The sequence below is a fragment of the Peromyscus maniculatus genome, chromosome 1, assembly GCF_049852395.1.
Source record: "Peromyscus maniculatus bairdii isolate BWxNUB_F1_BW_parent chromosome 1, HU_Pman_BW_mat_3.1, whole genome shotgun sequence".
In the NCBI taxonomy this organism is placed as follows: Eukaryota; Metazoa; Chordata; class Mammalia; order Rodentia; family Cricetidae; genus Peromyscus; species Peromyscus maniculatus.
The window spans coordinates 206,781,026-206,807,286 of NC_134852.1; the positions used below are offsets into that span (position 1 = coordinate 206,781,026).

The following is a 26,261-nucleotide window of genomic DNA, read 5'->3' on the forward strand; positions in this document are numbered from 1 at the left end:
ACATATTCACAGCGTACAGAAAGATATCCCACTGCAGATCTCATTTCTTGGAAAGCCTTTAGCTTCCTATCTGTTGACTGTTCCTGTGAGGGGAGTAATATTTCTGTTTGATTCTTTCCTTGTTTCATCTTGCCCTCTCAGAGAATCTGAGGGTTTTACATCTAGGAGTTTTAGCCTGGACCCAAACAGTGGCCTCAGCTCCTCTGGTCTCTCTAGGATTAGCACAGAGAGATGGAGAAGGAGGTGAAGAGTGTGGCACATGCTTAAGTTCCTTTGGGTCCTTTAGAGCGGTCTCTCAAGCTTTTCCACCCACCACCCTTTTCACCAAGAATTCCTTACATGACTGGAGTAAGTCAGTATGTAAAACAGGTATATAAACCAAATGTGGTAGTAAGTCAGAATTTAAAACAGTCTCTTTGTATACATATAATTTTACCACTTATTAAGGCCGAAAGCAAGTATGCAAACTAATGAGATGGACATGCTTATTTATTTTTACATAAAAAAATTAAATCCTGGCTAAATATTCAAGATTGTAGACCATCTTCCAAGGTTTTCAGAGATGACCAGTATTTTGATGTTATAATTGCCAACATTGAGAATGATGCTTCTCTTAAATGCTAATTACACAACAGTAGACATATTCAGAACTATTTCAGAAACTGTTGGGAATTTTGTTCTAATCCTAAACCAAAATTCAGTTAACTTCAAAAATGAAACTCAAGCCAGCAAGTCAAGTGGCAGTTATTATTTTATTTTAATGTATTTTCCTACAATCTTTTTAAAACTTAGTACTGTGTTTCAAGGTTTCTCTCTCTCTGCACATTACACATTATCCAGCTACGCTCTTTGTATTTGTTCCCATCGGATGCAGGAGGGAGCATCTCTGATGATGGCTGAGCAGGACACTGACCTATGAGCACAGCAGAATGTCACTAGAAGTCATTTTGTTGCTCTGTTCCTTTAGCAGCACAGTAGTATTTAGCTTTACACTAGGTCCCTGGTCTATCCAGTCTCAGGTTCTTGGTTACTGGATCTGCTGACATTCCACTGAGCTGTTCTACTGAAATCATGGCATTACTCACTTACTGATAGACAGTTATATCACAAGGGACTGGTCTTGGTAGTATATGACCTTAATGCCAGCATTTACGTGGCAGAAGTGGGCAGATCTCTGTGAGTTCTAGACCAGCCTGGTCTACATTGTGAGTTCCAGGTTAGCCAGTAGCGAGACATTGTCTAAAAACAAAATTGTAACAGGTGTCCTCATACATATAGTTTCCCAGTATTTCCCAGGAGCGGGATTACTATGTTAAAGGGTACGCATATTTTTAAATTGGTCTTGATCTATTTTCCATATTGCTTTACAATAAAGTCATACCAGTTTAAGACATCAACAGTGATCTCAGAGGGTTTTAATTTCACCATAACTGGGACCTTTCTGCTTGCGTTTGAATCCTAGTTTGCCACTTGCCCTCCCATCCCCCAGCTGTTATTTCACCTCGTTATGCCTCAGTTACTGCCTCTGTAAAGTGGGTATACTATGCTCTGGATGTAGCTTGAGTGTGCTTCCCAAAGCAGAATGCCGGAAGCTCGGTCTGCACCGTGGTGGTGTTGAGAGAACCTGGAAAAGGGGGAACTCTGGGAAGGTGGTGGTTAGTTTCTGGAGGCACTGCCTTGGGAAGGGTCAGTGAAGCTCTCATGGGACCCCAATTAGTTCCCACAGAGAGCAGTGGGGTTCCTGAATTCCTTTGGTTTTCTGTCTCAGCGTCTGATCATTCTCTCCCTCATGTCTGTGTGGTGATGTGGCCAAGGCCTTTAACAGAGGCCTATCCACAGAACCATCTAACCCTTACTTTGAGCCTCCAAAACTGTGAGCTCCATAAACCTCTTCTGTGTAACGTGTTAAGTACTTTGTTATAGCTACAGAAACCCCTCTGCAACAGGGCTAACTGTAGTGCCTACCTTTTTAAAGTTAATAACAGGAAGAAGTAAGCATGGTTACTACTGAGAACATTGCTTGCCCTAGTATCGTACTTGTTAATTAAATGCATTGCTGTAGATCAGGATAACAAAAACTAATAGAATTAGCATAGTATTTAAAATAGTATTACATTTTTATTAATATTATTTTCCAGAAACTCCTGTAAGAATCTACCTCGTCTCCACCCCTTTTTCCTCAGGCTTCTGCAGCCCGAGTGCTGGGATTACATGTGTGAACCACCACCCCTGGCTTCCTGAAGGTCCTTTTTCTGGAAAAGATAAAAAGTTTAAGTGTTAATTTATAGAGATATGTGTTCATATCCCTTAGAAATTTTTAAAAAAGATTTATTTATTTATTATGTACACAGAAGAGGGCACCAGATCTCATTACAGATGGTTGTGAGCCACCATGTGGGTGCTGGGAATTGAACTCAGGACCTCTGGAAGAGCAGCCAGTGCTCTTAACCTCTGAGCCATCTCTCCATCCCCACCTTAGGAATTCTTGAGGCATAAAAAAAATTCATTTGTTTTTGTGTGCATGAGTGTTTAACATTCATGTATATCATGTGCATGCCTGGGTGCCGGAAGGGAGGCACTAGGCACCAGAACTGAAGTTGTGAATTGCTGACCTGTGCCTCTGGTGCAGCTTCCTTATGCTTTTGAACAGGATCTTGTGTGCTAGGGTCAGCAGGGATTTTCCTTTCCGTTCATTGTGTATAGGGGTGTCCATAATATATACAAACCTGCGTGTATATCCGTGCACCACATGTGTGACTAGTGGTGGGGGCAGAAGAGGGCCTCGGTTCCCCTGGAACTGGAGTTACAGACATTGTGAGTCACTCTGTAGGGGATAGGAACCGAACCTGGATCTTATGGAAGAGCAGCTGGTGCTGCTAATGCTAAGCCATCTCTCCTAGGACTTGTATTTTGGTGAAGAATTCAATTTATACGTGTACGTGTGTGTGTGCATTTGCGTGTGCGTGGCATGTATAGAGGCCTCCTTCCTCTCGTTGATGGACTGTTCTCAGAGGACTAAGGCTTGCTAAGATTGCTTCCACCTGGGCGGGCGCCTTTGGGTTCTGCGAGCACCACTGGGCAGCTTGTCGCCGCCTAGAGGCGAGGCGGCGCCAGGATGAGTGCGGTGTGGAGACCCCGTTGCCTGGGCGCGTGGAGGGAGAGGCAGGGGCCCCTGCCTGGGTCGGCTCCGGCCCTCCTCCTTGAAATTCCAGAACTTTCTGCTCAGTCGATCTAGCATTTTAACCTTGATAGGTGCTTAAAACCTGGAAGCCCGAGAAGCCTCCGGGGTAGAAGGGGTGGGCCGCGCTGCTGTCCCAACGCTCCAGGGCGCTCTGCCAATGCTCGCGGCAGGGGAGTCCGGAGTGGGTAATCCGCCCTGCTCCTACCTACGACTGGGGTCTGGGGTGTCGCTGGCCACCCCCCGCTCCCGTGGTCCCTTTCCAAGATGCAGGCTTCAAGTTGACAAGGGCTCAAAGCCCCCGCCATGCCAGGCTACACTGTGGTTTGCACTTTGCCAATTTTTTTTTTCTCCCAAATAAAGCTAAACTCTTATTATGCAGCATCGGGGAAGCAGGCTCCACTCTTCAAAGTCAGACGCCGTTTGGCAAAGCACTTTTGCCCGCCCCACCCCCACCCCGCCGGGTTTTGGTGTATGAGTTGGTCTCTTTCCTCCCTCTTCCCAAGTTTTTGTTGTGTGTCTTCACGCCCACCCTCCAAACACAGGTGTGAAGATGCAAGTGTGAGTATGCAGAATGCGTGGGGGTTAGATGGCAACCTGAGAGGAGGGGTCGGTCCACAGGAGCCCTCCACCTTTTGAGACAGGATCTCTCATTGGCCTGACACTTTTCGTAGTTTCCAGGAGCTTGCAGGGATCCTCCTGTTCCCCGCCCCGCCCCGCCCCCATCTTGCCATCGCTGAAGCTCAGGCGCATTACATTCTCTGTGTGCGTGCATGCGTGCACACGCACTCATGCTCGCGGTGGTGGCGGCGGCGGCAGCGCTTTACCGGCGGAGTCTTCTCTCCAGCCGCAGGGTTCCAATTGTTCTATAATATCAGCTGGGTTTTGAATTTTGCTTTCCGCCTTAACCTTGTTCTACAGAGGTCCACGCTGCTGTATAGTATTCTGTCAAATAGAGAGGTATTCCACAGTTGGATTTTAGTTTTAGTTTTTTTCCTTTAAAATTGTTAGGGGCTGAAGAGATGGCTCAGCGGTTAGGAGTGCTTGCTGCTCTTCCAGAGGACTGGTGTTTGGCTCCCAGCACCCGTGTTGGGTATCTCACACCTGCCTATAACTCCATCTCTAGGAGAATCCCATACCCTCTTATCTACACACACACACACACACACACACACACACACACACACACACACACACGGAATAAATGTAATAATTTTTTTTAAAGAAAAGACAAGACTAGAAAGCAAACCCCCAAAAGTGTCACATGTGGAAAATGACACTTTTGTCTTATTGTGACTCAAACTCCAGGTTCAAGTTATACCATTTGTCAACAGTTTTCTTCAAGTACACCCACACCACACAACCTCTAGAATCACCTCAGTCCTGGAGAAAATCAACTGCATGTGTGGGCATGAACATTCCACTGTGCACTTGTGGAAGTCGGGACAACTTGCAGGACTCAATTCTCTCCTCTGACCATGTGGGTGTGGGGATTGAACCTAGGTTGTAAGGCTCTGGGACAAACACTACAGACTGAGCAGTTTTCCCAGCCCTCAGAAGTGTCTTTCTGGCTGGGCGGTGGTGGCGGCGCACGCCTTTTATCCCAGCACTTGGGAGGCAGAGGCGGATCTTTGTAAGTTCGAGGCCAGCCTGGTCTACAGAGCGAGATCCAGGAAAGGCACAAAGCTACACAGAGAAACCCTGTCTCGGAAAAAAAAAAAAAAGTGTCTTCCTAAACATAGTGAGGGAAAATCCATGGGGAGACTTTCCCAGTGTGGGAACCTGCTTTCCCAAGGCTGTTCTGATATTGATATCTATCTATCTAACTAGATATAGATAGATAATTTTTTTTAAAGCCAAGGGCCAGCCTGCAAACCCCCAAAAGTGTGTTACATGTGGCACTTATATATTGCCTTTGCATGTTGGAGTCTTGTCCAGGGGGAGAGGGCCTCTCTTCAGGTGCCTAGCTGGGCTTCACTAACAAGGAATTGTGTCATGTGGCGTTCCTCTGGGAGTTGACATGGTCAAGGCCTGGAACACTCACGAGAGCCCTGTTTTCCAGTTCACGTGTTCTCTGGCTCTCCCATTCACAAGCATTGCTGACAACGGTAAACTCTCGGGAACTCTGACGTTCCCTCTACTGCTCTCGGGTCTGAGGAACCAAGTAACCTATAGTTTAAACAAGTTCCAATCAACCTCCGCCCATGGCCTGTTTTCAGATGGTGATCAGACTTTGGTTATGGAATCTGGAGATAGACCTTCCTGTCATGGTCACAGAGCTCAGTTGTGTGTCCCAAGTTTCTGTGGATGATTTGGAAGCCCATTGGATTGATGTTGAGTCTGCTTAATCCAAATAATTCGAAGTGCATTAGAGGGCTGCATCTTCACAAACTGGTAATATTGCAAGCATTAAGACGATCACTGCCTAAGTCTTGGCATTCATGTACAGAGTCTGGTTTCTTTGACACCATCAGTGTATTTTCAGGGTCCTTTCTTCATTTCATCTGCCCTCTTGGAATTTGAAATCATTTAAGCCAATAACCCTAGGATTCTCCCACGAGAAGACGTGTCTGTTTTATATGGGTGTATGCCTGTCCATATGTACACACTAGTTTTGTGTCATTCATTGGAGAGGGTGTGGCAATGTCTCCTATGATCCTTGAGGAGCTTGTGGCTAAGCCTCAGGGGCCAGGCAAACAAAGCTCTGACATGTTCAGAGACTTTCGTAAAGAATAGAGCTCTCTGTTCACAGGGCATGGCTGCTTGCTAACAATGTTCCCAACTGCCAGAATCATGGAATGAAAATTCTGTGGCAGGAGAGGAACACTGAGGTTCAGCATTGGGGAAAACAGGGAAAGCTTGATGGAAGTGGTAGGATTGAAGGAGCCATGGAGCAGGGAGAAGGTTATGGACAGGTGGAAGTAGTGAAGTTGCCTTCTGTCTTATTGTGCTATTTGTTGGGAAGAGACACCATGACTAAGGCAACTTATAAAAGGACACATTTAATTGGGGGCTTGCTTATAGTCTCAGAAGGTTAGTTCATGATATTCATGGAGGGGAGCATGGAAGCAGGCAGGCAGGCATGGTGCTGGAACAGTAGCTGAGAGTTTACTTCCTGATCCACAGATTGGAGGGAGGGAGAGAGGAAGAGAGGGAGACAGAGAGACACAGAGACAGAGAGACAGAGAGACACAGAGACAGAGAGACAGAGAGACACAGAGACAGAGAGAGAGACTGAGATTGGACCTGGTATGAGTTTTTGAAACCTCAAAGTTTCAAAACCCCTAGTGACACACTTCCTCAAAAAGGGCCATGCCTCCAACAAGACCACACCTCATAATTCTTCCCCAAATACTTCCACTAACCGGGGACCAAGCATTCAAACTTACGAGTCTATGGGGCCATTCTCATTCAAACCACCACATCTCCATGGGAAAATGTGGTAAGAAGAAGACAGACAAAAAAAGCCTCCTTTGGTGATTAGGGTTTATTATATAATTGCGATGGGAAAAAATTAAATAGGATGATGGCTTAGGTTTGAGCAGAGACTTCCAAGTCAAAAACAGAGACTTTTCTGTGAAACCACCACAGTTGCACGTGCGATTGCTACCATCACCACCATCACCATCACCATCACCATCACTATCACCACCACCACCACCACCACCATCACCATCACTATCACCACCACCACCACCATCACCACCACCATTACCACCACCATCACCACCATCACCACCACCATCACTATCACCACCACCACCACCACCATCACCACCACCATTACCACCACCATCACCACCATCACCACCACCACCACCACCACCACCACCACCACCACCAGCACCATCATTACCACCACCATCATTACCACCACCATCACCATCATCATCACCATCATCACTACCCTCACCACCACCACCATTACCACCACCATCACCACCATCACCACCACCACCACCACCACCACCACCACCACCACCACCACCACCACCATCACTAACACCAACACCACTACTTCTACCACTACCACCACTACTAACACCACCACCACCATTATTATTGGTATTATGGGCTCACAACTAACGGGTATTATGGGCTCACAAAATGTAGTTCTAAAATAAATGGTACTTTATTGGGTCCTCAAACAACCTTCTGAAATAGGTAGTTCCTACGTCTACTTTATAGCAGAGGATCTGGAATTCAAAGAAGTAACTTTTAGCTGGTACGTGGCAGCGATGGGGTTCAGATGGACGGGTCAGGCACTTTGTCACACAGACCTGAGTTCATTTTTGGTAATGTCACCTGCCTGCTGTGTCCTGTCTTCCAAGATCTCCGAGCTTGTATCTCCTCATATATCAAAGAGAGATATACGCATCTTTGGGAGGAAACGATCATTGGTGTGCTCTTGCCTTCCTCAGATATACGTAGGAGTCTATGAGGACTAGAAGGGATGAGGGTGAGGCTTGCTTCAGGTAGGATTTGTTTGGCAACTGCCTGCAATAGCAATTAGTTAATGCAGATTTTAGGTGTTGGACTCCATCCAGGGCCTCCAAGGACTGGGCTGTGCCTTCTGTGTGTCTTTTTGCATCACTCTAAGAACTGAATCCATTTCTCTCTGTCTTTCAAAAGCTGAAGGGTAAAACCAGGACGTTGCTATTGTGCTGAGATTTGGCACAGGCTCTGGCACCGGGTGTGCATTCCAGGGGCTGAAATGGGGATCTGCTGAAATTATCAGTGTCCTCTGGCTGCCAGTGCCAGCTTCCTGTGGGTGCTGACCCTAGATGAGTGCCCTGTATCTCTCAGGAGAGATTGAAAGCGGTGTTCTCAATAGTCTGTAGTTCAACAATGCAGGGAATGATTGTAACAAGATGTTTAAACAAGCATAACAGAAAAAAGTAGCATTTACAAATGCTCCCAGGAGGAAATGGCAGCTAGAAATTCTTGTGTCAGTAGCAATGACTAACGCTGCTAGGCACTTCTCACACTGAAGTCTCTTGTATTGCAGACCTGTCCACATGGTGCTTTTCTTCTGGGTAGCATTCTATAGTTATAGATTATTTTCCCTTTACAGTGCTTTATCTAAGAATTTCCAAAGCCACAAAGGGTCTGTTTAGCATTGGTTCTCAAGCGTCCTAACGCTGCAGCCCTTAGCACAGTTTCTCATATTGTGGTGACTCCAACCATAAAGTTACCTTCGCTACTTCATAATTGTAATTTTGCTACTGTTATGGCTCATAGTGTAAATATCCATGGTTTCTGATGGTCTTAGGCAACTCCTATGAAAAGGTTGTTTGCTCCCCCAAGGGGTCACAATCCACAGGCTGAGAACCACTGGTCTATAGAGAAGAAAAAGTTCTTGTCCTTGGTTGTGCCAAGTTTATTTATTCTTTTTTTCCTTAAAGTTTTATTTATTATTTTACATGCACAGCATTTGCCTCTGTGTATGTATGTGTAACACATGCATGCCTGATGTCCACGGGGATCAGAAGAAGGTGTCAGACCCCCTGGCACTGGTGTTACAGATAGTTGTGAGCCATACTGTGGGTGCTAGGAACCAAATGCAGGTCCTCTGCAAGAGTGGCCAGTGCTCCTAACATAGCCAAACACTAATTTTTTTCTTCCTCTCACTCAATTTGGTTTCAAATTTTGGGGGATGCAAGAGGCACAAACAGAAATAAAAGTTAAAATATTGCAATGTAATTTGTTTGAAAATGTAGAATTTTTATTAAAATTCAACTCTCTAAAATTTTTCACTTTTAAAATGAGGTCAAGGGTCAAGTTGGTGCTAGTTGGAGACATATTTGGGCTGCTTGTAATTTTGGGAAAACTGGAATGCTATCCATTATTTTTCATTATTTATGTATTTAAGAGTTTTTTTTTTTAAATGGGGTTTGGAGAGATAGCTCAGTGGTGTAGAGCACTGTCTATTCTTCTAGAGGACCAGCCTTTGCTTCCCAGCTCCCACACAATTGCTCACAACCATCTGGACCTCTAGTTCCAGGTGATCTAATCATATTTTTTAATGAGTGCATTTTATTTATTTAATTTTTACATTTATTTATTTATTTTGTGAGTGGGCATATCTATGCATGTGTGCATTTGTGTCACAGTGCACATGTGAAGCTCGGAGAACAGCTTATTGGGGTCTATTGTCTTCCTCTATCATGTGGGTCCAGGGGATTAATTTAGGTTATTGGACTTGGTGGCAAGTGCCTTCATCCGCTGAGCCAGCCACTTTACCCACACAGTGGTGGGCAAGTGAACACCTCAGGATAGCTTCAGGAAGTCCCTGAAACTGACCAGCTTCACTAGGCCCCTCCCTGATGGAGCAAACAATAGAAGCTGAGAGTCCATCTCAGACAAATTGAAATGCAGAAAAAGACTCTGAAATCAGACCAGCTGCCTGGAAGAAGCAGAAATCAGCCCAGCTGCCTGGAAGAGGTTTAGACCAACCGAGGTGCCTAGAAAGGATGCTCTCCAACCTGTTGAGATGCCTGCAGGCTGTGCAGTGTACTCCAGGTTCCCAGTTCTGTGTGCTGTCACCAACGGAAGGGTGGGCTTTGGTGATACAGCTGTCTTTGAGTCATTTCTGCTCCTGCAAGTAACCCTTCACCCATATCCTATAACCTCAGTAAAGCTCACTGATTTACCAAATTGGACTTTTTTGGTATCCATAGTTAGGACTGTGTAGGCTCCCTATCTGGGGGAATAGATGTGTGTATTATGTCTCCCTAGGGAATTTTTTTTCCCCACACATAGTATCTTAAAACATGGTTTCAATGGGCTTGTCTTTCATGTGCATCTTTATGCAATATGCATTTGTCCAAGAATATTGCTATCAAGCTGGCTGGTAAAATAATAGCTTTCCAATTCACTTGAAACAAAGGATCTACCTGCTCTCTAGGGCTTGGTGCTTCCCATCTAAGCCAGAAGGCACTTTATTCTTGATTCATTCAACACCAAATTCCTGATTCATTCAACACCAAGACAGTGTGTTAGTGTCTTGTTACAGAACTTTTCCTGGGGACATACAACACATACATCTACTTACCCCAGGTAGCGAGCCCACAACAGAGCAAAGTATGGCTACCACCAGAGTCTGACTTGGTGATCCAATGAGCCAGCATTCTCTGATAAGTAGCCCAGTGGACTTGGGCAGAAATCCTGGCTTTCTTGAGCCTCAATTTTCTAGTCTATAAAATGAGCCTCCATGTTGGGAGTGTAGTTCAGTGGAAGAATATTTGTACAACATCTGCAGGACCACAACAAACAAGCAAACAAGTGAATAAATAGGAAAGAAAGGGAAATAAGGAACTTAATTTCTCTTGGCAAATGCTCCTGTCTTCTTCTCAGGGCCAGGACAAGGATGCAAACATATTACTGTGACTGGCACAGTGCCTACTGCATAGGATATACCCAAAAGGTATTTGCTGGCTGCCTTTTCCTTCTAATAACCGTCCTGACTTCTGTTAGTGTTGTTCTTTAGTGCTGTGAGCACCAGAAATGTGAAGTAGGGGGCGCTGGAGAGATGGCTCAGAGGTTAAGAGCACTGGCTGCTCTTCCAAAGGTTCTGAGTTCAATTCCCAGCAACCACATGGTTGCTCACAACCATCTACAATGAGATCTGGTGCCCTCTTCTGGACTGTAGGCATATATGCAGAGACAGAACATTGTATACATGATAAATAAATAAATCTTTAGAAAAAAAGAAATGTGAAGTAGGAATTCAGCTGACTGAAGGCAAGCCTCAAGGAGTCTTGGTGATATTGGCTTTTGAATATATTAGCTGTGTCCTACAGTGAATTTCTTGTGCAGCTTTCCTATTTGATTCTTCTCCCTCCCAAGAACTTCTAACAATGTGGTTGAATCATTCATTGGGCACAAATTCCCCTATACAATTGGAATATTTGAATTCATCCAACTGTGCTAACACAGTCACAGTCAAGACCCCTAATTTCAGGCTTTTCTGTAATTATTGTCATTAGCAACATCTGGTCAGGACCATCTCTGGATGAAAGTATCTTATCTGAGATACTGCCCAGACTTTCTAAGACAGACTGTAGATAGATAAGCATCCAGGTTATCTTTAGAGAAGGCTTAGTGGATGTGCTAATTAAGCTTAACCCTCCTTCTTAGAAGTGCTATCTCTAGTTCTAGATCTCTCTTTAACAATTAACTCAGAACTAAAGGACTTTTACTTATCAGGTACATCAAGCTGTGACACAGGCTGCCTAGCTACCGAGTGCACTTCCCCTACCCTGTCAGAAAGTGGCACAGCAGAGATGGATTTTGGCACTAGAGGAAACAAAGGCAGTTTTATTTTCACTCAGTGACTTATAGACTCCTAACATTTTACCTAACCACTTCTAAGAAGATAGTTTGAGCACATACATCCCCTGTTTCTGATCTCTTAACCGAATTCAGCCCTTAGTTGATTCATTCCCCATTAGTCACGTCCCTTTTGGTTGCTAACGAGAGCTGACAGTTACTGCTCTGTATGGATTTTATCACCCCTCCTTTTGACTCTGGAAGAATTCAAGCCATGTGATCTTGCTTTGGTGAGAGGATATAATTGTAAACCTCAGAGATTTGAAAGGGAACTAGATTGGGGAGTTAGGAGGGAGAATTAGATGGGGAAGAATTAAGTTAGGAAGAACTAGATGAGAAAGAACTAGGGTGGGGCAGAACTAAGAAGGGAAATTAAGATAGAAATATCAGTCAAGAAAGCAGCTAAGTATGAGAGCAGAATAGAAGCTGTGTAGAGAGAGAACTGACTCAGAAGAATAAAGTGAATGGACTAAAGAGTTTTGTGTATGTAGATTCATTAGAGAATCCCTCAGATTAGTTAATTCACCACTGGTAGCATCTCTTCTGGAACTCTGGGAAAATACTATAGAGGGGCTGGACCCCAATAGTCTTCGTTACTTTAGCAAGGTATGTCCCCTAACCCCTTGGCTTCTTATCTGTGGTGTTTGCCCACAGCATGGATATTAAAGTCCCTGTGAACCATTGGGTCCTCTCTGAAGGCCAAATGGTCAAATGGGCAGCTGAAGACTGGAGGTCTATCTATATGTTGGCAGAGAGGCGTGGCTAGTCCAAGGCTAGTGCATGGCTAGTGTGTGGCTGGACCGCCTTCCAGAAGCCCCGGCAGACTGAGGTTTACTCCCACCAGTTTCCCATTCAGGCAGACCAGGCTGGTGCAGATGGCCCCAGAGTGGGTCATCTGGCCATTGTCACTCACAGCTCAGTCCTCTGGCGCCACAGGTGGCAGAGATTCTAGATTAGCGTTGCCTCCTCTTACCTCCTCATCTGAGCTTCCTAGGAAGGGTAAAATGACTCGAAAACAATTACTTAAGCTAATTTAAAAACAATGAACCCCACAAACGCGGAGTCATGGCCTGTCAGCTGGCACCTGCTGTCACACAGGCTGCTCTGGAGGAAAGCAATTAGGATTACTTTGCTTAGCACAATGCTGAAATGTCCTGGTGGGACAGAAGCCAGGGAGTGGGCGGTGGGTTTGCCTCTAGGATGTGTCGCCTCCTTCCCAGCAGAAGTGGTGAAGGAATTTTCAGAGTAGGGAGGGATGGCTCCACCCGGGAAGCCCCCGTTGGGTGATTTCCGGTCCAAATGGCTCACTCATGAACTCTCTCTTCTGTCTCCAGAGGGCACCGGCTACTTGGAAGGTTCTTCCTCATCTCTGGGGTTGTGGCTTTTAAATCGGGAGGAGGAGCTCAGGCCATGCAAAGGGGCCAGGAGCCTCATCTGTTCTGCGGCTCCGTGTCTCTGCATGATGGATAGCCTGGGCCTCTCAGAGTCGCGTGTTCAGCTGTGAGTCAGGACCTGCCAAGGGCTGGCCAGCTCTGGGGGTGACACATGCAGCTAACCAGCCCAGGCTCCTGTGCCCTGCCCATGGCATCCGTCACCTGGGGATGAAGGGATAGATGCTAGGGAGCAGGGCGAGGCTCCCAGCCACCTTTCATGGCTCAGTGTGGCTGGACCTTCCCCTTGACCCCGGCTCTGCGACTTTTAGGCAAAGGAAGTGGGTGGTTCTGGAGAGGGGCTTGCTCAGCTGATGCCTCCAAGGGCTGCAAATCAAATCTCTTCTTCTCACTCTTCATTCAAGCTCTGCAATCCACTCCCTCCCTCCTTTGAGATAGGGTCTCATGTAGCCCAGGCTGACTTCAAACTATAGCCCGATAGTTGAGGATGACCTTGAACTCCTGATCCTCCTACTCCCCCTCCTGAGTGCTGGGGTTACAGATATGTGCCACCATGCCCAATTTTGTGGTGCCAGAGATTGGACCCAGAGCTTCCTGCTTGCTAGGCAAGTAGCAGTTGACCATCGGAGTGCTACCCCAGCAGTCAGTGATTCTTTCCATCTGTTTATATGAAAAACTATTGAGTTGGTGTGGCATGCTTCTGCCCTACGGGTACCTGCTTATTCTCCTAATGCACCACTGACCACGCAGTGACAGCCTTTGAGCAATGAAATGACCACATTTTCTGAAGATGTTTCAGTCCCTTGTCAGGACTGCTTGAGAAAGAGATGACAGACCTGGCCCTGAGTCCCTAAGACAAGCTGTCTCTCTCTGCTGTCAGATGTGATCTCCTCTGCCATGGGTCTGCCCTGATGTCCCCTTCGGAGACTCCATGAACATCCTCACATGCCACCTGTCTTCAGCCCTCGAGAGTAGCATGGGAGAGACACACTTCCCCAGCAGCGATGTGTTTCAAAGGCAGTGGCGGCTGAACCAAGGATGTTCTCTGTCACTCCTGCCTGCCTTCGGGCACTGGCCTAAGTGTTGCTGACTTTGGAATTATTTTTACAGTTGCTTTTAAGCCCCATGAACACGAATCTTGGAAGGTTGGTGGCCGGGAGACAACAGCTGCAGCTGCCGGGCTCAGAACAGGCTGACAGGCCACCACAGCTATTTTCTAACTTTTTACTTTGAAATAACTTTAGATCCCAGAAGACTTTAAAAAAACAAGCGCTCCATAAAGTTCCCGTATACTTTCACCTCAGGGTCTCAATTTTCCATAACTGTGATATAGTTATGAAAACCAAGAGTGGAATATTGATACACTCCAAGTAATAAAATCACACCAAAAACATTTCAGCCTTTGTTTTCATTTAAAACAAAAACAAAAACAACTTTTCTACATTTAATTTGTGGTGTGTGTGTGTGTGTGTGTGTGTGTGTGTGTGTGTGTGTGAGAGAGAGAGAGAGAGAGAGAGAGAGAGAGGGAGAGGGAGAGGGAGAAAGGAGAGAGCGTGAGTGATCATGGGTGCTAGAGCACATGCAGAGGTTAGAAGACAGTTTGCAAAGTTCAGTTCTGTCCTTCAGCCACGTGGAGTCTGGGGATTGAACTCAGGTCATCGGGCGTGATGGCCTGTGCCTGATCCACTGAGCCGTCCCACCAGCCCAGTCTTTCTTTTACTTCAGAATGTAATTCAGGGTCCCATCTGCTATTGATTGTCATGTTACTACATCTCCACGGTGTGAAAACCCTCGATCCTTTCCCTTTCTTCCCTTCGTGACCGTGACACTTTTATTTTTTTTATTTTTATTTTTATTTTTTGCTTTTTCGAGACAGGGTTTCTCTGTGTAGTTTTATGCCTTTCCTGGAACTCACTCTGTAGTCCAGGCTGGTCTTAAACTCACAGAGATCCACCTGCCTCTGCCTTCCGAGTGCTGGGATTAAAGGCGTGCGCCACCACCGCCCGTGACACTTTTCAAGAGATTAACTTGTTATTTCACAGCCGAGGGATCAGCTCACCTTTCTATCAAGGGTCAGATAAGTGTCCTGGGCTGTGCAGGCCATGTGGCCTCTGCAGCCCCTCACCTTCACTGCTGTAGCAGAGAAGCAGACTTAGATAAGATGCGGCTGAATAACAGGGCCGTGTCCCAGTGTGACATCGTTTAGGAAATGGGGCGGAGGCTCAGGGGGGCTGTGGCTTTCCAGCTTCTGTTGGAAGTTTCCCTGGTTTGAGTTTCTGGCATGAGTTTGCTGGTGAGAAAGGCGTCCTTCCCAGGCATCAGTATTCGATCAAGGAGTTGCCGGTTTTCCTTTATAACTGAGAGTATTTCCAGGGGACATATAGCACTGTGCAAATGTACTGTTTGCTTTTGTTTTCCCCACTTGATAATTTTAGCATCCGTTAGTGGGGCCGAGTCAGTTACCATGGCTGCTGTAATGGATCGCTGGGACACTCATTCCTTCTACATTTGCTGATTGGGATTTTCTGCTAAGAAAGAGCCATCTCCCTGTCTCGTCTGTCTATGTCATATCCGTGTGGTTTAGGCATCGCCTTTGTATTTTGGGTTGTGATGATCACAAAGTTGGAAGTTTTAGTCTCATCTAATTTTTGGTTTGAGAGATGGTCTTACTATAACGGCCTGGCTGGCCTGAAACTCTCTGTAGACCAGACCGCCTCTGGAGTGCTGGGATTAAAGACATGTGTCACCGTACCTGGCATCTCATCTAATTCTTAACCACCTTCTAGATTTCACATTTGGCATTATCTAGTTTCAGCTTTGTGGGCATTTGGTGCCGCAGACCTAATAAGTCTGCATTTCATTAATTCAGATCATTAATGACAAGGACTGGGTTTGTAACGGAATGCTCAGCAGATGCGAGGTGCTGGATTTCACCGCCAGCACAGAAAACAGATAGTCATTAATGGCAAAGGCAGTGTTTTTCACCTCAAGGCCCTGGATGGATGTGTGATCTGCACCTGCTATTGTATCACATACAGTGAGGTGTTCGTCAGTGTCGGACGGGTGGAGGGGCCTTGGGTTTCACTAATCTGTCACAGAGAGTTTGAGAGGGTGTCTGTAAATTCTGTCCGATTTGAGTTGTGTCTTTCAGATGGCAAGTCAGTTGTCTTACTGCTCTTTGGGAATGTTCCGTCATTCCGTTTACTCAAGGAGACTCTTCTTTCAATGCAGTCTCTCATTGCCAGTTTAAATGATTTGTCTCAGTCAGAAAATCAGTTAAGGCTCCCAATTCATATTTCTGAAGCACACTGACTTGTTTTAGAAAACAAACTATGTCAAGTTAGTTTTCTAAAAGAGGAGAAACTCCAAATTCTCCAAAAAATTAAAATGGTTACTATAGTGAGTCAGGCGTGGTGGCGCACGCCTTTGATCCCAGCACTTGGGAGGCAAAGGTAGTCGGATCTCTGTGAGTTCAAGGCCAGCCTGGTCTACTTAGCAAGCTCCAGGACAGGACTATGTAGAGACACTCTATCTCAAAATAATAAACAAACAAACAAATAAAAAGTCTACTATATTGACTGCAAGAGCAATTCAGTGAATAGCCAGAGAGCACAGATCATCTGTTTTGCTGGATTTTTATGTAATTTCTGAAAATGTTTTTACTTAAGTCAAGCAAGCCAGGTGTGGTGGCGCAGGACCTTAATCCCAGCACTTGGGAAGCAGAAGCAGTTGGATCTCTGAGTTAGAGGCCAGCCTGGTTTACAAAATGAGATCCAGGTCAGCCAGGGCTTCACAGAGAAACCTATCTCAAAAAACAAAGCAAAACAAAACAAAAAATTATAAAACAACAAGTTTCTGATCAAGGAAGCAAGAAAACTTAAGGCACATTCTGTATCAGATGACAGGGTTATAGTCTTCATTTTGAAAGATTTGGACTAATTATCTTTTGACGAGCATGTGAGTAAGTTCATTTGTCTTTTAGAGAGGTCCATGGAAATAGTGTTCCTGCAATGTCATTTAATGAGAAGATAGACAAGGATTGTTATTTATCACACACATTGTAAGAGACAGCAAACCCCAAATATAGCGCAACAAATAAAAAGAACTTGGAGAACTTGACTTGCTCTCACACAAGATTTAGACTCTTGTGAAAGGCTGCTTTTAATGTGTACCCTCTTCAGTCTCTAAATATGTGTGCTCTGGAACATTGTGCATACTCGGGCAGGTTCTCACTAGGAATGAGAACCCACATTTGGATACATAAAAGTCCTTTCTAGGGCTGGAGAGATGGCTCAGAGGTTAAGAACTGACAGCTCTTCCAGAGGTCCTGAGTTCAATTCCCAGTAACTACATGGTGGCTCACAGCCATCCATAATGAGATCTGGTGCCTTCTTCTGGCATGCAGACATGCATGCAGACAGAACACTGTATATATAATAAATGAATCTTAAAAAAAGACACCATTTTCATTTTTTTTAAAAAGGGCCTTTCTATAGAACTAATACATCTTGTTGATTTGTAGAGTTGAATGAAAAGGCTGATTAATTCTTTAAAAGTTCTAACAGAAAATCAGGTCTGTTGTCAGGATCTTGTTTTACTATGTGTTAGCGGCATAACCAAGTCATGTGCTTGCATCAGATGTAGATCTCTTGTGGCTTGGGCCCCTGAAAACAATCCCCTACCCTCCAAAGTGTGAATGAGACAAATAGGGTCATTGGTGTAATATGTGAAAGGGGGTCAGGGCTGGAGCTTGGTTAGACGCACTAAGTTCTGGGTTCAGGCACAATCTAAACTGAGCACGGGGATATGCGGATATAGTTCCAGTGCTTGGGAGGTCCAGACAGAGGCTGAGAAGTTTATGGTCATCTGTGGGCCATAGTGAGTTTGGGACCAGCCTGGGATACAGGAGACTGTGTCTCACAACAACATCAGCAACAACCACAAGTACAAACACCAAACAAAAACAAAAACCTTGAATGGTTATAGTGGATCTTTACATTTTCTTTCTTATCTTTTTTTCAGTCATTTTTCTGGAGTCGGGGTTGTGATGGGAATCACACCCAGGGTCTCTGCATACCAGGCAGACATTTTTCCACTGAGCTAAATGCCCAGGATCTTGGTCTCCTGAGAAGTGACTGTGTTCCCAACAGCCTTCTGTCAGGGCAGGCAGCCCACCAGAAAAGGCGCGGAGTTGACTCATTGGTGAACGGAGTGGCATTGCTCATTTCTGAAATAAGACAGCAGGATCGGCTGTTGGTTTTGTCCTTCGGGCCTTTGTTGTCCTGTCTGATGGTTTTGATCACTGTGGACATGTAGCTTGTCCATATGTGACCTTACAGGCTCATTGTCATCTCGTCCTTGGTGAGCACGTTGAGATGAAGCTATTTTGAAAGGCTCTCTGGTTGTGTGTTCACTCTGTCAAGTGCTTGGTGTGTTTCCCTGAAGTCTGGAGGCCACCAAGATAGGGCTAAAAGGTGTCCTGTGCCCTTCTGAGTGGTGGGTGATCTATTTTTGACTGGTGACAAATCTGTGCTCTGTCAAGTCAAGTCCCTAGGTTGTCTGTCCTTCTGCTGACAGCTGTACTGTTGGGAGTGATCATGGGGTGGGTAGAAGATAGCGCTGGCATTTAAACACCTAGATAGGAAGGGCACAATGGAATGCATTTTTTTTCTGGCTATTTTGGTTAGTAAGTCCCTAGTAATCCCTAACAAGAGGGGAAGAAGCTAGAAGAAACCTCTGAGAGGATCAAGATGACCCGCTTCAGACTTGGAAAGCTGTGAGGGAAGGACTCTTGAGGGCTTTAATGCTTGCAAAGGAAAATGGGGGCTAAAAGGTGAATTTGAGGCAGCCTTGGGTTATAGGAGGTGGAATAGAGCTAACATGATCAGCTTAGGGTCAAGGGCAATTTTTTTTTGCATGCTGTATAAAACATAAATTAAACCTCATCCTTTAATCATGGCATTTCCATAATGCTTTACATATAGAGTGTTTTAAAAACACAGGTTTCAGTGGTGTGTAAGACTTCTGAGAGACCATTGAGATCCCCACCGGCACCTATTCAAACGTCACACAGATCTATGCCGCATGCAGGTCCAGTGCCTTGCCTCCATGATGTCCTCAGCCCAAATGATTTGTTTGTCTGCTGTGCTGAGGACCGAACCCAGGGCCTTGTGCATGATAGGTGGGTACTCAGCACTGAGTTACCCTGATTGATTGATTGATTGATTGATTGACTGGTAAATTGCTGTACTGGGATTGAATTTTTACTTGCTCATGTTAGGCATGCTATACTTTTTGCCCAGCTTATTGATCGATTGACTGATTGGCTGCACTGCTGGGAACTGAACCAGAGCCTTTCTAAGTTAGGCGCACTAGCACTGAGCTTCGACCCCAGCCCCTTGCTTCCCTGTTTAGCTGTGGGGTTTTAACTAGTGCTTGGATGTCACGAGCATTCTTTCCTCGTCTGCAGAATGGAGCAGGTTTATTTCCTGCCTCACAGGCCTGTTAGGAAGGCCCACTGTACAATGTGTTTTGTAAAATCTGTGATGAAAATTAGTGTACCAGGCTTTTTCTTTGGGGCCACCAATCAGCTCCCAGATCATGACCCAGAGACTTATTCTTAGTTTTGAATGCTCGGTCTAGCTTAAGCTCATTTTTGGCTAGTTCTTTTAACTTGAATAAACTTGTTTCTCTTTGTCTGTGTTTTGCCTCAGGGCTTTTTACTTTTCCTTTCTGTAGATCTTACTTTCCTGCTGCCTCTGTGTCTGTCTGTCTGTCAGCTGCCTGGCTTCTGGCCCTGAGTGTCCCCCTCTTCTTTCCTCTCTTCTTCCTCTTGTTCTCCCCCCCCCATTCTCTCTCCCTGCCACACCTTCCTATCCCTCTCCTGCCTAGCGATTGGCCATTCAGCTCTTTATTAGACCAATCAGAAGGTGCCTTAGGCAGGTGAGGAAGGACAGAGACACATCTTCACACAGTGTACAAAAGATTATCCCAGCACATGTGAATCATTACAGTTCGTTATTGTTATCATTATTATTTGCCCTCCTCTGTACCCCCTTCCCACTCCTGATGGCTCCTTCCACCACCAAATCACCCCCTTTTCATGTCTCATATATCCCTCACCCTTTCCTGTTTCCTCTTCCTTTAAGACCTCTGTCTCTTCTCACAGGTCTGCTTTTCTGAGTCTGGTTTATTTCACTAGACATAACGCTTTCCTGGGACCCTTTCATTTCTACACTTTTGTTTATGGAAATTACAACCTTATCTGATAGAATTAGGTTTTTGCCCTTGGAATTTCCTGCTTGTCCCCATCTTCCTGACAACTTGACTGTATACTGTAACATGATTGCTAAATGGCCTTATTAATAAAAAATCCAGAGCCATATATTAGGGTGAAAAGTGAGAGATCAGAGGAATAGAACAAGCCAAGCCACAAGTTTTTATCACTAGGGGATCCTCAGCCTAAGAGAGAGCTACTTCCTGTATACTCATGCCTATAAACCCTTCTGTGCCCTGCCATCTTACTTCCTCTCTCCACACAGCTCAGCTATCACTTCCTGTCTGTCTGTACAGACCTCCAGACCTCTATGGCTAACTAGTGCTGGGATTAAAGACATGTGCCACAATGACTGGCTCTGTTCCCAGTGTGGCCTTGAACTCACAGAGATCTAGGTGGATCTCTGCCTCCTGAATGCTAGGATTAAAGGTGTGTGCTACCACTGCCTGAACTCTATGTTTAATACAGTGGTTGGCTTTGTCCTCTGATCCTCAGGTAAGCTTTATTGGGATGCACAAATAAAATATCACCACAGTATACTTCCTCTCACCCAGACTGAGTACTTCCTCACACTCAGACTGAGTACTTCCTCACACCCAGACTGAGTACTTCCTCACACCCAGACTGAGTACTTCCTCACACCCAGACTGAGTACTTCCTCTCACCCAGACTGAGTACTTCCTCACACCTAGACTGAGTACTTCCTCACACCCAGACTGAGTACTTCCTCACACCCAGACTGAGTACTCCTTCCTCACACCCAGACTGAGTACTCCTTCCTCACACTCAGACTGAGTACTTCCTCACACCCAGACTGAGTACTTCCTCACACCCAGACTGAGTACTTCCTCACACCCAGACTGAGGACTTCCTCACACTCAGACTGAGTACTTCCTCACACCCAGACTGAGTACTTCCTCACACCCAGACTGTGCATCCTCACATCTGAACTGTTACTATCAAACTGTTGTTTGATCTTTCTTGATCATTTATTCTTAAAATCAAATTATGTTCATTAATAAAAATAAGCACACGTATTTCTAGTATCAAGTTATCTAAAGCAAAAGAAAAAGTTGGTACCAACTGAGAAGGCAATAGATGTTAAAAATGTGCAAATCAAGGGAGCCCAAACCTTGTCTCCCTTTCCATATTGAAAATATCAGTGTTCCCTAGAGGGGTGATTTTATTTTCTTTTTAAAGCAATGAGCCCATTCGATGTGCCTCCAATCATCCGTGAGGTATTTATAGCAGATTGATTAAGTCGGGCCCTGTGGCAGAACACTGTAATCATATTTATGGTCAATGATGGTTTTACACAATATTAGAGAGAAGCAGAGTTACACCAAATTAAATGGTGATATCTGATCCAGACATCAGGTCAGTAATTTCATGGGAAAAATAAGTCTAAATGGGCAAAAAATGTTTTGTATTAGCGCTAGTGTGATGGTATTACAGGGTTTGCCAGTGACTGGAAACACGTTGTACAAGATTTGCCGGTGACTAGGAACACACTGTGGATAAGTGTTTGAACAGAAATTTCGTGTTTTTGAGTGACAGACCCGAGGCTGAGCTGGAGTTGCCATTCTTCTCCAGTGTTGCACCGTAACCTTGGACAGGTCATCCCATCACTGGGCACTGTGAAATGCAAGGGACCTTATGGTGTACTTTACAGGAGAGACGCCGTCCCTGTCAACATGTGTGCCTTTAGTGATAGGATTGCTGCTGTAAAGATGTGGAATCCACATTTAGCACACTCAGAGAAGGTGCAGAAACGACACTCACTCCTCTGACCAGCCCTTGGGTTAAAAACAACAGCACAACTCACAGAATACAAATCTTTCATATTCTTATACATGCAAAAAACAACAACAAAAGACTTGATATCTTCGAAGTGGAGAGTGGGATAGAGGTCACTGGAGGGTGGGATGGGGGTTGGGAGAAGAGAAACACAGGAGTCTGGGAAATTAGAACCAAAACGCAGCTCGGTGGGGGACTGGTTCTGCAGCTTGGTTGAGGGCTTCAGTCTGGGGTAGATTAGTGTACACCAGAGTAATCAGAGTTCCGTTACCTAGAACCAATAGTGTTTGAGGGATTAAGATATGAACGACCCTGGTTTGATTATTGCATTGTCATATATATGGATTAAACTGTGACTCCTCTATACCCATAATTAAGCACAAATGGATGATATGTCAATTAAAAATTTCAAAAAGAGAAAAAAAACATTAACTTCCCAGAAGTCCCCTTGTGTTCCCTCTGTGTTTTGAGCACTAGACTTAAATGCTGTGAGAGAAGAGAAATTTTTTGAGGTGATAATTTTTGGACATTTAACAGATTGAAAATCAGAAGTCTCTTTAATTTGGGATTGTTTTAATCCAGGCTACAATCTCCCTTATCTGCAATATTCAAATCCAGAGCGCACTGAGTGTGGGGAATCTTTACGTTCCTTTTTGAGGGGGATAATTTGGCAATAAAATTGAGTTGAAAGAAGAGGTTGTTTGCGGACTGGCCCCATGGGGTTGATTTTTCACAAATTTCCTGAAGAAATGGTTACATTGCTGCTGCCCTGGACTGCCTGGGGCTGTGTTTGTATTTTGAAATAAGAAGCTTCTGGCTTTCAAAATTTCCATTGAGAAGTCAGCTGTACTTCTGGTGGGTTTTCCTCTATATGCCTTGTGGTTTTTTCCTCTTGTGACTTTTGTACACTTTCTTTGTTCTGTATACCTAGTGTTCTAACTATGATATATTTTGAGGATGGGCTCTTTTCCTTTTATTATTATTGTTGCATTTATAAGCACAAATATATAAATATGGCCTGCTGAGTCCGTTTAGTGTTGCTTGTATGCATGTGGCCACTTTTATTAGGATAGAATCCACACAACTGTGCCTAATTCAGGGATACTGGGTGTCCTGTGTTCTGTTCTCACGGTCACCCAACGGAAACTCCATCCCCTGATGGTGGCTCTCTACCCTTCTCCTCCCCACCCCCCTGCTAGTCTCTATTCTACGGTCTCTATGAATTTTAGATATCTCATTTAAGTAAAAATTGTGTAATATTTATCCTTTTATTTATGTGGTTTGTATAACTGAATATATGTTTTTAAGATTCATTTGTATCGTAGCATGTATAAGAATTTCGTGTGCGTGTGTGTGCGTGTGTGTGCGCGTGCGTGCGTGCGTGTGTGCGTGTGTGTGTGTGTGTGTGTGTGTGTGTGTGACAGAATTGATGGTAATTTGTTATAGCTAACCAAACTGATTAAGAAAATATGATAATTTTTTTTTTTTTTTTTTTTTTTTTTGGTTTTTCGAGACAGGGTTTCTCTGTGTAGCTTTGCGCCTTTCCTGGAACTCACTTGGTAGCCCAGGCTGGCCTCGAACTCACAGAGATCCACCTGGCTCTGTCTCCCGAGTGCTGGGATTAAAGGCGTGCGCCACCACCGCCAGGTGAAAATATGATAATTTTATGTTTGGCTTTTAAAGAAAATCTCAAACTTTCCTCAGTGGCTGTACTATTTTTGCATTTTTTTTGTATAATTTTTGCAGTTGTATTAGCAATTCTATTTTTTCCACATTCTTGTTTTTGTTTTGTTTTGTTGCTTTTTGAGAAAGGGTCTCTTTATGTAGCTCTGGCTGTCTTGGAACTTGCTATGTAGACTAGGCTGGCCTCAAACTCAGAGATCTGCCTGCCTCTGCCTCCCAATTTTCATATTCTTAAAAAATACTTCTTAAAAAAATTTTTTTTTCAGACAGGGTCTCCAAGCTAGCTTGGGCTAGTGATGACCTTCACCCTCCTGAATGCTTGAATTACCCTGGAAGTGCTTACATTGTTTGCCTTTATTATGGCTGTTATGGTTTAAATATGAAACATCCCCCACAGGCTCACATTCGACAATTTGGTTCTCATCTACTGATGCTATTTTTGGGAAGTTATGGAATCTTTGGGAGGTGGGGCCCAACCAGAACTGGACTGCTGAAGGGCAAGCCTGAGGTTTTAGCCAGGATCCCTACCACTTCCTGCTTAGTCTGTGCTTCCTATTCTACTGAGATGTAAGGAGTCCCAGCTGCATCCTCTGTGGCCAAAGAGCCTGCTAGCCACATGCCTTCCTGACCACGATGGACTGTGTCCCTTTAAACCACGAGTCCACGTAAGCTCTTCCTCTCGGAAGCTGCTTGTCAGGAGTTCCGTCACAGCAGCTAGGAAAGTGACTGTAAGAAAAGCAGCGGCCATCATCGTGGGTGGGTGTGGAAGGATGACGCGGTAGCTTTGGTTTGCATTTCTCTTACAGCTTACGACAGTGAGCGTCTTTTAATGTGTCTAATTGCCTCTTGTATAGCTTTGGAGAGACATCTATCATGACCTTTGCCTACCTTTGAATTTGACTTTTTTAGATTGCCGAGTTGTAGGATTTCTTTGTCTACTCCAGATATTAATCCATTATGCAATACATGGGATTGTGTATATTTTCTCCCAGGCGAGGATTGTCTTTGAATTTGACTTTTTTAAGACTACCGAGTTGTAGGATCTATTTGTCTACTCCAGACATTAACCGATTATGCGATATATGCTATTGTATATATTTTCTCCCAGGCGTGGACTGTCTTTTCACCCCCGTGACCAGGTTCTTCCCTGCAGCCAAGTTTTTATTTTGATGGCGTTCTGTTTACCCATACTTTTGCTGCTTGTATTGGCACCATATGTGAGGATCAGTTTCCCGTGTTCCTTCTCAAAGGTTCACAGGTTTACAGGCCTCTGATATGTATTCTTATTTATGTTTATGTGTCTGTGTGGGCAAATGCCACGTGTGTGTGTGGGTACCCAGGATGGCAGAAGAGGGTGTGGGATGCTCTGGAACTGTAGTTACAGGCAGTTATAAGCTGCCAGATGTGGGTACTGAGAACTGAACTCAGGGTCTTTGGAAGAGCAGAGAGTGCTCTCCAGGCACATTTTATGTATGTTGCTTTTGTTTTGTATGTTGTATAAAGTAACAGTTCAAAATCATTGATTTGCATATGGGTATCTAGATTTTTCTTTGTTTTGTGTTTGAGTGTTTTGCTGACAAATATATAAACATACCATGTGTGTGCCTGGTGTCAGTGAAGGCCAGGGCTATTGGATCCCCTGAAACTGGGTGCTGGGAATGGAACCTGGGTCCTTCTGGAAGAACAGCCAGTATTCTTAGCTGCTGAGCCATCTCTCCAGCCCTATAAAATTTCCAATATTATTCACTGACAAGACTCTCCTCTTCCCACTGAATGGTGTTGGTATGCTTGTTGAAAATTAGTTAACCCTGTGTGCATGCATTTCCTTTTCTGGGATGTCCTGTTCTCTTAGTCTTTATGTCTATCTTTGTGCCAATGTAACACCTCTCATTACTACAGTGTTATGGCTCTCTTTGAAATCAGGCACTATGGGTCTTCCAACCTTGTCTTTATTTTTGGACATTATTTTTTATACTTATCTTTTGAGAGTCTATGTGAATTTTGGAATTTTTTTTATTTTTGAAACAATTCCATTTTGATAAGATTACATTGACTCTGCAAATTATTTAACAGTAGTAAGTCTTCTGATTCATGAGTGGGGGCGTCTTTTCACTTAATCTTTTATTTCTTTCAGCAGTTTGTAGTTTTCAGTGTATAAGTGTTTCAACTACTTGGTTGTTTATTTCTGTGTATTTTTGTTCTTTTTCTACTACCACAAATGGAATTACTTATTTAATATTCTCCATGGATTATTCATCACTAGAGAATACAATTGCATCTGATTTTATGATTTTTATCTTATAACTTGGCTATTTGCTTATTGGCTATAAAATTTAGAGAGGGAGGAAGAGAAGGAGTGGAGAGAGAGAGAGAGAGAGAGAGAGAGAGAGAGAGAGAGAGAGAGAGAGAGAGAGAGAAAGGAATGTATTTAAGTCTTCTTACATGTAACAGTGCGTCATCTGTGAACAAACACTTTCTACTTCTTCCTTTCTAATTTGAATGTTTTCTTTGCCTCATTACTTTGGTTAGAATCTCTAGCAACATGCTGAATAGATGGCATCCTTGTCTTGTTCCTGATATTAGGTGGAAATCTTTTAATCTTTAT

At 44.4% G+C, this 26,261-nt stretch overlaps 1 protein-coding gene across 3 annotated transcripts in view; it reads left to right on the forward strand.

The window, feature by feature from the left end:
- Positions 1-26,261, forward strand: part of Rbm20 (RNA binding motif protein 20) — a 212,680-nt gene that overhangs the window by 30,885 nt on the left and 155,534 nt on the right. The window contains exon 1 of one of the 3 annotated variants that reach the window (XM_076563292.1): positions 23,576-24,321. The exons of the other annotated variants lie outside the window; for them this stretch is intronic. Within the exon in view, the coding sequence (XP_076419407.1) occupies positions 24,290-24,321 (32 nt within the window). The 5' untranslated portion in view covers positions 23,576-24,289. Of the gene's footprint in view, positions 1-23,575; positions 24,322-26,261 lie in introns of those variants that run through there. 3 annotated transcript variants of the gene reach the window in all.